At 36.8% G+C, this 12,644-nt stretch overlaps 1 protein-coding gene across 1 annotated transcript in view; it reads right to left on the reverse strand.

Moving 5' to 3' along the window:
- LOC116987734 (E3 ubiquitin-protein ligase rnf213-alpha-like) overlaps positions 1–12,644 on the reverse strand; it is a 145,335-nt gene that overhangs the window by 56,658 nt on the left and 76,033 nt on the right. Inside the window, exons 16-21 of the mRNA XM_033043966.1 lie at positions 12,587–12,639; positions 11,093–11,248; positions 5,373–8,969; positions 4,865–5,001; positions 3,882–3,977; positions 1,920–2,038 (exon numbers count right to left, since the gene is read on the reverse strand). Of these exons, the coding sequence (XP_032899857.1) occupies positions 1,920–2,038; positions 3,882–3,977; positions 4,865–5,001; positions 5,373–8,969; positions 11,093–11,248; positions 12,587–12,639 (4,158 nt within the window). The remainder of the gene's footprint in view (positions 1–1,919; positions 2,039–3,881; positions 3,978–4,864; positions 5,002–5,372; positions 8,970–11,092; positions 11,249–12,586; positions 12,640–12,644) is intronic.

A 12,644-nucleotide genomic window follows, 5' to 3' on the forward strand; every position in this document is an offset into this window, starting at 1 on the left:
TGGTGGGCATACCAGTAGGCCAGAATTCTCACAATGTATTTAGGCACCCCTCTTTGACTCACTTTACCAAACAGCTTTCTGTGATTAACATGGTCAAAGGCTTTGGAAGCATCAATAAAGCACATAAGGATTGAAGAGTTTTTGCCTCTATATTTGTTTACAATCTCCTTTAGGGCATATATGCATAAGTCAGTGCCATGTTTAGCTTTAAAGCCAAACTGGTTATCTGTGGAGTTAACAACTAATTTATTCTATCCAGCAGAACTCTTTCTAAAACTTTTGACAATATGCTGGCTAAAGCTATGGGCTTGTAATTATTTAGGCTGCCTACTTTACCAGCTTTGTCCTTAATGACCGGCACTAACAGAACAGACAACATTGAGTCTGGTAGCAAGCCATGAATCATAAAGCCAGTAAAACAAAAGGTTGTTCAATCTAAATCATAAGTCCACTTTTCTTCCACATATGCTGCTGAATGGTTCAAGGATTCTATTGATTATTCATCACATATGTTTAACACAGAAGGCATGCAAACCCCAAATAATTTACTATTATTTATATTGTTCAAGTGGCTGCTCTGATATTTCAACAAATTAGATGTCTTTACTAACATTATCCATATTCAGTCGTTGTGAATGGAAATTAACAACTTTTCAATAAACTTGCTGATCTGAAAAAAAAGATCACTGTTGTCCCAACATTATCACATGTGATCATTTGTCCATGTGTGATATTTAAATATTCCTTGACAAAGAATTCATTAAAAGCAGCACAAATATAAATACATTGATACAAGAACTATCTGGAAGGTAAGAAGCAAAACTTTTTTCAAACAAAAAAAGGTTTGGAAATCTGGAATGTCAATCAAATAAACAGAATAATTTACACTGCAATATACCAAAAGTACAGGATGTGCAAAATTTAGAACCATCTCTCTCAGATATAAAGTTAACAAACGGAAAAACAGAGTTTGATATATCCACAACAACAAATTAATGATAGATCTTTATGTGTAAAAGGGATTAAGGTATATGGGGTGGAAGGGTTAAAAGAGGACAAATTAAGTTGTGTCATATATCATAGAAACATTGAAAATAGGTGCAATGGAGGCCATTTGGCTTTCTGAGCCAGCCGCCATTCATTGTGATCATGGCTGGTCATCCACAATCAGTGCCTGCCTCCTCCCCATATCCCTTGATTCCGCTAGCCCCTAGAGCTTTATCTAACTCTCTTTTAAATTCATCCAGTAAATTAGCCTCTACTGCTTGCTGTGGCAGAGAATTCCACATATTCACAACTCTCTGGGTGACGAAATGATGCATCACTGTTTCTATACTTGTTTTTTGAGACATCATCACAGCAAAAATATCAATTCACCAATGACCATAGTTAAGAGAGTTCTATAAATGGATGAGAACCATCTCTAAGCAAATCACACTGATAAGTTTTATGATTTTCTGAAAGCTCTGAGACCTGGAAAAGTGTGGTCTGAATCCAATAACGAATTGAATGAATGGAGAGGGCTTGGCCAAGAAAGACTACAAACAAGAGGTGACTGGGACATCAAGTAAATGTACACAGTGTGAACATTATTGGTTGATTACATAGAATTCTTCCATGAATACTTGTGGATTAATTTATAAAAGACACATTTCTTTCAACTGAAGATGCCAGCGATACATTCTCAGGCAGAATACGGCAGGATTCACAGTAAGTTGATGAACAGTTTGCAAGATATGTTATATTTCAAATCTTGTTTAAATAAAATAAATTAAATAATTTACTCATGCTGGCAGTTACTATTGAACTATGTATTGTTTCACATAAGACCACTTTAAACTCAGGAGTAGCTGTTTTAAATTTTTTTAACTTAAGGTACAAAAAAAGCAAACTGCTCAGCTGTGTAGTATCACTCATACCTCCATGGAATCCTATGTATGCTGATCCACCTTCTATTCTTGGCAATTTAGTGAGAAAATAAATGTAGACTGTTCGATTGTCACTTTTGCTTTTGTTGATTTCATTTAAAGTGGAATACCTGCACAAAGAATACAAATTGTATTAGAATATGTATAAACTAACCCAAACATTTAAGACTATGATTCTCTGTGGATTATTTTCTACTTTTAACATCTATCATTTCAGTCACTCACGAAATTCAAAGCATAATACCTTTACAAATGTTAATGCAAACTGCTGCTACTATGAACATGTATAATAAAATACACAAAATCAAATATTAATTTCCTAAGTATCAGTGCCTAGAAAGATAATGACGACAAAAACAAATTATTTTAAAAGGTTTGGGGTGGAAAAAGTTTACTACCATGTAAAATTATACAATCTTGCTTAAATTTATTTTTATTGAAAAAACCCCAGCATACAACATGAATTAATGATGGAAATAATAATCACATTAAAATAATAATAGTTGGTGACAGCTATCCAATATATGGTTACTGCAATTAAAATATATTCATTACAGAGTACAGAGGAGATTTACTAGAATGTTGCCTGGGTTTCAACAACTAAGTTACAGAGATAGGTTGAATAAGTTAGGTCTTTATTCTCTGGAGCGCAGAAGGTTAAGGGGGGACTTGATAGAGGTCTTTAAAATGATGAGAGGGATAGACAGAGTTGATGTGATCAAGCTTTTCCCTTTGAGAATAGGGAAGGTTCAAACAAGAGGACATGACTTCAGAATTAAGGGACAGAAGTTTAGGGGTAACATGAGGGGGAACTTCTTTACTCAGAGAGTGGTAGCGGTGTGGAATGAGCTTCCAGTGGAAGTGGTGGCGGCAGGTTCGTTGGTATTATTTAAGAATAAATTGGATAGGCATATGGATGAGAAGGGAATGGAGGGTTATGGTATGAGTGCAGGCAGGTGGGACTAAGGGAAAAAAATTGTTCGGCGCGGACTTGTAGGGCCGAGATGGCCTGTTTCCGTGCTGTAATTGTTATATGGTTATATGGTTATAACTGCAATCATAGATGTTTCTATCATTCAGTACCAGGAAAGACCAATAATGTATTTCAATGTAAATCAAGGCAATTTAATCTTTAATCTTTTTAAAAATATATTTCTACAACAAAATAATTTTAAGAGAGTTCTGACATGGTTTAGATGGATAAATGTTTAGGCTGTGTTATATAATAGGTGATGCAGAATGGCATCTTGGACAAGATACACTGCACCTTCACTACCATCAACCTTATTGACAGTTGAATCTACATCTATTCTTTTGGAATCCTATTGGAATGTTCAAATGGCTTTCCTTGCAATTTCCACCTGTAATAAATTCCTGTTTATCCAAAATAGCTATCTAAAGGCACCAAGTCTCTCATCTACCACTCATCCTTTAACGATGAAAATTGGCTTCTGATCGGTCAAAGATTCACATTTAATTCTCTTCCGTGGTTCAATTTTCTTCACCATTTCATTCCTTCTTATCTCTGTGAACTCTATTGCAAGAGTATTCCAATGGCTTTGCACTCTATTCCAAGTATGTTTTTTTACATATTCCTAGTCCTTACTTTAATCATTGCACACTGTGTCTTATGCTTCCATATTCTCAAATTCAAACTCATCTTTTCCACTTCCTATAACTTTTTTGACATCCTCCTATCAAGTTGTATGCTCTCACTAATCAAAGATTTTGCCTAATTAAAATGGAAATACACTTTTCACTGTAGCATTCATTCTTTAAAGGCTTCAAGGTATGTCGAAAAGATGATAAATCATTCTGACCTATCTTTGCAGCAACAGTAACCATGCTAGAAGAAAGAAGATCTCATGACCAGCATTACCTTGCTTTAAATTTTCTCAACAAAGAAAATCAGAAAATAATTAAAGTGAAAGTAGAACTCTGACATGGACTTACTTGGCAGAAGCAACCAAATTTGCACTCTGTAAACTGTTTTCAAAATCCGTTTGTATAAGCAAGATTGTGTTTCCCTGGCTAGAATAGATGCAGTGCCTAGAAACAAGACATTTGAATATGTTTAATTAACCAACATTTGTTTACATTTAAATAGTAAGCAAACAAGATTAAGGTGGATTTTATTAGAGGAAATATTGATTAGTATACTTATTAATCTGGTTATCCTTCCCAACTGCATTAAAGAGAAAACAATTATCACAACTTTCTCTATATCAGTCTTTATGGTGATGTAGTGTTACATTATCATTTCAATTTATTTCAAACTACTTTTGGGAATATATTTTTATGTGATAATTTGTATTTGTTAATAATAAGGTACAGTATTTAAAAGAATGAAATATGATTTTGATTTCTTTATGCTTCACACTGTGTCCTCTGACATCAAAACGATTACCTTTACATTTTAACAATCAGTAATGGATTACAGGCAGCTGGACTATAGTGAAGGGCATAATTGAGCTGAAAGGATAAATCATGGTATTCCAAGTTACTGTGAATTGGACTCCATTGCGTCATGAGAAGCCAAATACATTTGCATTCCTGATGTGAATTTGAAAAAGCCAAAGATGCTGCAAATCTAAAATAAAAACAAAAGTTGCTGGAAACACTCCGCAAGGCAGGCAGCATTTACGCACAGAGAAGATGTGCTATCTGACCTGCTCAGTGCTATCTGACAGCATTTTCTATTTTTATTGGGTTTTTTTTTAAGTTGACATTCTCACGCCACTTTTCTATCATTGAACAAAATAAAAGATCACATAAATAAAAATACAACTAAATTTAGAAATTCAAAATGTCTCCACACATTTAGCAAAACGAAATGTACATTGTGATACTGGTGCAAAATAGATCCTTGTTGCTTTTGGCTTCTATCACTAATTTGATGACTATTGATTTCATTTGGACATTAACTTTAAACAAACCTTATTTTCTTCAGAAATGAATGCTCCGTTTCAAACTGCTGTAGTGAGCAAAGGAAGATATTCTGAACACTGCCACTTATTTCTCTTTGCAAGAATTCAATGTCAGAAGCAGTTAGAAGCCGTGAATATGTTGTAACCTAAAACAAAGAATAAGTCATTCTTGAATTATTGATAATGGTCTTAGTAAACTAATTCAACATTCTTAATTTTATTTCAAATTGTGGACATAACCCAAGTGAAACATGCATGAAATAGGAATCTTGTATGGTTAAATTATATACAGTTTACCAAGAGATGAAAAAAAATTAAATTCCAATACCAAAAAGTATTCTAACTTTTAAGCTTGCCTGAAGAAACAACGTTCTCAAACGTTATTGAGACGGTAGATTTCAGAAGGTAAATCTGTAGATTTTTAGTATGGCTAGAGTTGCAAACTAATCTGGTAATCTAAAAAGTAATGTCACTGTTATAACATGGCAAATTATGTTTGACATAAAAATTACAGTACCTCGGTGAAAACTGCGCAGGTCTGAACTCCAGATTTGATATGAGAATGGATGAAATCGGCAAGAGAATCGTGATGTTGTTCTTCAAAGTATTTCTGCACAACCACATCAGCCTCGTGTGCAGGAAGTTTAGAATTAGTTAAACGAACCACGGAATCTGGGGTGGCACAATTCAGTAGCACCCATTGTGCTTCATTGAGAACATCTTCCCAAGATCTTTGAGTCTGCTTCAAGCTTTGTGTTATTTTTAAAACAACAGCTGCACATGTGTCAGAGTGATAGCCAACAAACACATCCGATGGACCATATTTCTGTTCCCTGCCATGGGTTGAAACATTTTGGGATCTGGCTGCTGTGAACCTCTGCACCCACTTTTCCATGCAGTTTGCAGTACTTCTTTGCTCTCTGTCAAGGACTGTGTTAATATCAAGATAATGCTTCTCAAGTCTATTGATCAGTGGAATTGGAAACTCTCTGTAGACTACTTCCTTCTCCTCTATAACGATCAGTCTGAACTTTGGATGGACTCTGCATTTGACTCTGTGAGTCCCCAATCCTAAATCCACATATTTCTGTCCTCCAAGGTACACGTAATATTGATTCAATGCATCGTAAAGACTTTCATAAAGATTCTGCAGATTTAACAGAACTACCATTTGCCCAGTTTCCATGCAAATCTTAACACGGTTGATGTTTCTGCAAATCTGAGTATAATCTTGATCTTTTGGAAAACTAGACCCAAAGATTATCTCAGGCTGATGTTGATTGGCAAAAAACATTTGCTGAAGAATTTGAAGAGCTGCAAAATTTTTGGTAAGAATAAGAAGGTACCGACACTCCATATCATCAGAATCTGCAGCATATATGTTGCATTTGATCAGATCCAACGTGTTGATGCTGTCATGAGAAATATTCCCAAGTACAGGCTTGAAAACATCCATAACATTAACATCATCGCTTCCACTAAAGTTACGCAGCACAATCTTGGCTAACTGCTCTGGGGTTGGTTCTGATTTGGAGGTTTTCGATAGTGAAAAGACCATTTTTATTAAACTATAATAGTCACGTAGTCCAAAAAACTCTTTAGCTTGTTGTTTACAAATTTTTAGATAAGCGTTTGCAAAGTTCACAAATGACCCTTTCACTTTTTTTTGTATCATAGGATCAGAAGAACTGATTCCTTTGGCACTTACAATCAATTCTTCTTTGTCAGGATCCCCTCGCGATACAAAAATCCCTCTGTTCATTTTAGCAGGATCTAGAGCCCAGTTGGATATTCCAATGAAACCTACTTTTTTATGTTTAACAGGGTCATCGTCAATGCATCCATCTTCTAAGAGTGGATGAAGAGCTTTTAGTGGCATTTTTGGTGAATCTTCTGCAAGACCAATTTCATCCAAGACCACAACAGAAACATATTCATCTAGGTTCTTCCCTTCTTGGAAGCGTGCACACTGCTTAAATGTATTAATTATTCCTTCAGAGGTGGAATGAGGACTACACTGGAAAGACACTAAATGGATCTGCTTTAGTTTTTTATATAATTCAGAATGTGCTGATTTGCCCTGCATAGCATCTGCTACAATTGTTTTTGCAAGAGATTTGGAGCTGCCAGGCTTTCCAACCAAGAAAAGAGGGATTTTAAGTTCAATGCAAATGACCATCATGAAAACGTTCTCCTTTAATGCAGAGTTCCTGGCAATTGTTTCTCGCAGGGGTGCACCACTTAGTAAAAGATCTTGGAAGAGCTCAAGTTGCTGTGAAAATTTGGAAGGATCATCATATGGTGAAGGCAGATGATGGCAGATAGCCCTACGATAAACATCCTTCTTTTCCAAACATGCATGATAACAAACTCCAAGTGCCAACACAAAAGGCCAGTTGTCATCACTTGATGGAATGGATACCTCCTTATTGCCAACATCTTGTAGAAATTGTTCCAAATTGTCCAATAGCATGTTGCGATTGTTGTAAAACCAAACAAACACTTTCATACATCTCTCCACATCTCGAAGACTTACAAAACTGCACTCGTCTTGCTGACATCTCATGAAATTTTGTGAAGCTGACAAAGTATCCACCATGCATTTAATATTGAGAGAGGAAACTGAAATGGACTGAGTCAACCTTTGGACAATTTGCTGGATGTACATCTTCTCAGTGAGATCATCAAGTTGCCCGAAATCCCACACTAATGGTATCATACTAGGAGGCAAAGCTTGCACACGATAGACAAGTTGCCTCAAAGGAATGCATCCCAATTTATCTTCAGTTTCATCTGCTCGGACACGGTAGCCTAACCCAGCTGACTCCAAACGCTTTACCATTTCATCTGTGTGTTTTCTGTAAGGATTGCATGCTGCAATTATCTGCAAGCCTGTATTGGGACTTAAAGGAACGCCTTCAATCATATGGTCACAAACAACTTCCTTAATGCAGCTAACAGCTTCACTTGTATTGGCTTCATCAAAAAAGAGGATGGTGTCTAAATTAAACTCCTGCTTATTGTATATTGCAAGGGCTTCTGCTTCTTTAATTTTTGCGTAGATTACATCTGCAGTTGTTCCACCATGCACTTTCACTAGCTTCATGTTCTCTGTGTCAGCACCAATTTTCCGTAACTCACACAAGAATTTGATCAGCCTTGTTTTACCACACCCAGTCTCTCCCATAATGATCACAGGAATGTCACACCTGAATCTCATGTGAATGGCAAGAATTTTTAAAATATTGTCTGTGGTCAACTCGTAGGTTTCATCGGGATCGATTGGCCACTCAATGCCCAGTACCATGCAAAGCCTCTCAATCTTTTCACTCCGTGGAAGCTCATCAAAATTAATGTTGAACGGGACTTTTTGTAGCAGCAAACCTTGATATAGCTGACGGGTCATTACATTTGGTTTAATAATATTGCCATTTGATGGGTCAACAGCATCAATGCCACCTTGCCCATTTTGTTGGAGATGAAAACCAATGAAAGTCATAGATATGTGATCATCATTAAAGAAAATGTAAGGATGTGGCTCGGATTCCCACTTTTTTCTCAAAAGAAATGGTGCAATGTCTTCTTCTGAAGCACCATTTAAGTTTGAAACTGGAATTCCTGGGCTCTGGTCTGAGATGTTAAGGGATGGTGTGGCAAAATCTTTTGCCATCAAAATCATGAAGTTGACAACAAAATCTTTAAAGCCTTGTAGAGTATCTTGGATGAAATCAAAGTTACAAAACACAGACGTTTCACAGTCCTTCAACTGCAGGTTAAGAAACCAGGCAAAATTCCGTAACTCAGACCAGGAAGGATCCATTACCCCAGAATAGATTAGAAACAACTGTAAGCATTCAACATGGTTGCCTTCAACAGTTCCTTGGTAAATAAAGGTATCCAAGGTCTGTCTGTTTTTAAATTTTCTGAGATACTGATAAGGTCTTTGAAATGATTCACTTCGAAATTCTTTCTCATCCATGAGAGGATCAATATCATTCCCATTCCACGACTGAGTTTCGGACTTTCGTACTTCTTCTTCAAGTACTTCTTTTGGTGGTCTACAGTACACTTTTGGGAAGACATCTAGAAAATTGTAACTTGCCACCTGTGCACTCTGAAATAAAAAGTATAATTGAATTAAAACAGTTTCTAATTGGAAACGATAGATACTCTCCTGTCTCTCATCTGCTAATTTTTTTTTAGCTTCTGGCAAAATTGTCTCTACTTTACTAGACTAAGTGGGATCCGTTGGGTCCCAGCATCACATGGGAGGACTGGTCCCCCAATGCAATATTCCACCTCTCCACCAATTCCAATAGCGCTTTCTGGAACGCTAGTATGGGTGTTGTGAGCTGAAGGGACTGGTTTCCAAAGGGCTATTATAGACATTGTGGGCCGAATGGATTCTTGGGCTGGCGGCTCAATCACTCAAGCCTGTTGTGCTGGCAGCTCACTCACTCACGGCTAGTGGGCTGGCAGTTGACTCATGGCTATTCTTTGAAATTCCATTTCAAGCTGGGTGCTAGGCCACCAAATTCACGTGGTTTCTTACCACTTCAAGCAGGGTGCAAGGCCACCAAATTCGTGCAGTTTCATACCATTTCAAGCAGTGTGCAAGGCCACTAAAGACAGCGAGTCGTGACCTCTCCCCCCTCCATCTTGCAGAGACTGAGCCACCCCCCCCACACTTCTGGGTTTTATAGTCCCTGCCCCCCTCCCACCAGAAGGGGCGTGGCCTTCATGGCGTGATTGACAGGAGAGAGAATCTCAACATTTTTTAAACACTAATAACTCTTTTATTTTTCATCAATGGGAAAAATCCTCAGCACCTGATGAGCGGAGGGGGACTCTGAGTAAGATGGCCAAAAATCACAGCCGTACGTGGTAGCGTTTTTTCTAACATCAATGTAAAGCACAAACAGGAAGTGGTCAAGATTAGACTTTTAATTATATAGAAGGCAAGGCAACTTTAATTAGGCAAGACAACTTTAATTAGGCAAGGCAACTTTAATTAGGCAAGGCAACTTTAATTAGGCGGCAACTTTAATTAGGCAAGGCAACTTTAATTAGGCAAGGCAACTTTAATTAGGCAAGGCAACTTTAATTAGGCGGCAACTTTAATTAGGCAAGGCAACTTTAATTAGGCAAGGCAACTTTAATTAGGCAAGGCAACTTTAATTAGGCACAGTTTTAGCATTTTCAAACTAAAGGCAACACAGCTTTAGCATTTCCAAACCAAAGGCAACACAGCTTTAGCCTTTCCAAACCAAAGGCAACACAGATTTAGCATTTCCAAACCAAAGGCAACACAGCTTTAGCATTTCCAAACCAAAGGCAATATAGCTTTAGCATTTCCAAATTATATTTTCAAACCACATTAAGGGCGCTGACAGGTCAGTAAAACCACTCAGTTTAGTAGAAACATAGAAATTAGGTGCAGGATTAGGCCATTCGGCCCTTTGAGCCTGCACCGCCATTCAATATGATCATGATTGATCATCCAACTCAGTATCCTGTACCTGCCTGCTCTCCATACCCCCTGATCTCTTTAGCCACAAGGGCTACATCTAACTCTTAAATATAGCCAATGAACTGGCCTCAACTACATTCTGTGGCAGAGAATTCCAGAGATTCACCACTCTCTGTGTGAAAAATGTTTTTCTCATCTCCATCCTAAAAGATTTCCCCCTTATTCTTAAACTGTGACCCCGTGTTCTGGACTTCCTCAACATCGGGAACAATCTTCCTGCATCTAGCCTGTCCAACCTCTTAAGACATGTGTTCAGCGTCATTCACAGCTCAGGTTGAGAGACGTGACCCTCTCGCTCCCCCATCTTGCTGAGATGGGGGAGCAAGCGACTGAGGCACTCAACACTTCCAGGTTTTATAGTCCCTCTGGAAGGGGCATGGCCTTCAGGAGAGAGAATCTCAACATGTTTTAAACACTAATAACTCTTTTATTATTAATCAATGGGAAAAATCCTCTTGTCCTGCGCAGCGGAGGGGGAATCGGAGTAAGATGACCAAAAATCACAGCCGTAAGTGGCAGCGTCTTTTCTAAAATCAATATACAGAACAACAGGAAGTGGTCAAGATCAGAATTTTAGTAATATAGATAAAAAGATACCTGATGAAAATTGATTTCTTTTAATTGCACAAATAGAATTCAATCTTTTAAATATATTTTTGAAAATAATTCCTGCCTGCTTCTTCCCACCAATGCATTACATTACGTACATGTCTTGCTCGCATCCTGGGAAGAAATCCAGATCCCTTAAGCATTTCCACAACGTACAAATGTCTTTGACTGCACTTCCACATCTTTTCATCGGTGCCCATTAAATATTGTAGGATAAATAGTTTGAAAAGAAATTCACATAATCCTTTCTGTACCTGAAAGAAAAATATTTCTGTTATTAAGTAAAACTATTATTCAACAAAAAAAACTATATACTATGTGAAAATTATTGTCGAAAGTAAATCAAGGCCATTTGCATTTCTTTTCTTCTCATAAACACATTAATTAAACCTGGGAAATCAAAATATTTGACTGTCAATGCAAAAAACATAAATCATTATCTATTTCATGAATTTTTGCAAATGACACAAATTTTGCCTGTTTGTTTCCAACAGCAAAACTCATGATAATTTCATTTCTTTCTAAGCAATAGCCCTGTTCCTGCATTTTTCGCTAATAGAAATTAAAAATATATTTAGAGTTATATGCACAATATTACAAGGGTTTGCATTCTCAGTTGTGGTTAAGTTATCGGAATCCATAACAAAGAATAGTTAAGGAGAACTTAGAGAAACTAAGCCATTAGAGTAGGTCACAAAAAGACAAAGTGCTGGGGTAACTCAGCAGGTCAGGCAGCAGCTCTGCAGAACATGGATAGGTGACATTTCGAGTCGAGACCCTTCCTCAGACTGAAAAGTCAGTTCTGTTCAACTAATTCAGTGGTTTTCAAAAAAATGCTTAAGTACTTGCTGAGATGATCTCGTACTATTCTAGGAACATTGCAAAACTCCCTAGTATTTTTTAATGTAGTAGAACAACTCAAGTGGTTCACAAAAGTGTCAACACATACATTTTGGCATCAACCCACATGAGCAGACTTTGGACAAATGGACATATAGTTGGCCAAAGTGATAGGTTCCAAAGAACATACTGACAGAAGCAGAGTTTAAGGTTGAAGATCCAGCCTCTATTACTTAATCTCACTTTCTAGTTCTCTTTAAGGGCATATGATCTGAAATATCAACTGTTTTTCTTTCCATGGATGTATTCTGATCTGACAAAGGTTGCAGCATTTTCTGGCTTTATAGTAATGGTAAAATTATCTGCAACATTAGCAATGCAGATAACAAGCAGAGAACCCTTATTTTCAACCTTATAATATCCCCCCGCTATTTTCAGACGTGATTATTTCAGTTCTAGAAACAGTGATAATGTATTTAATATTTAAATTTATTACATTATTTGAAACAGTGGATTAATATTTATTGTTGATTCAGATTGCAAACCTATTTGCACACAATATGTCAGTTACCACAAATATTCCTTCAGGATCCATAATAACGAATGTTTCTTTATGAAATAAGTACTTTCACAAAATATTAAGTAATTGTTAAGAAAATAAAAGAAAAAATATAAAGACATATTGCTGGTGTAAATGCAAGTTTTAAAATCTAAAAATATATCACAATTGGACACTTAAAACCCAAACTTACAGTAGATGCGATATCAAAGTGAAATATCAAAGGCTGGTTTTTATTTGATGATTTTATA

The sequence above is a fragment of the Amblyraja radiata genome, chromosome 26, assembly GCF_010909765.2.
Source record: "Amblyraja radiata isolate CabotCenter1 chromosome 26, sAmbRad1.1.pri, whole genome shotgun sequence".
Classification (NCBI taxonomy): domain Eukaryota; kingdom Metazoa; phylum Chordata; class Chondrichthyes; order Rajiformes; family Rajidae; genus Amblyraja; species Amblyraja radiata.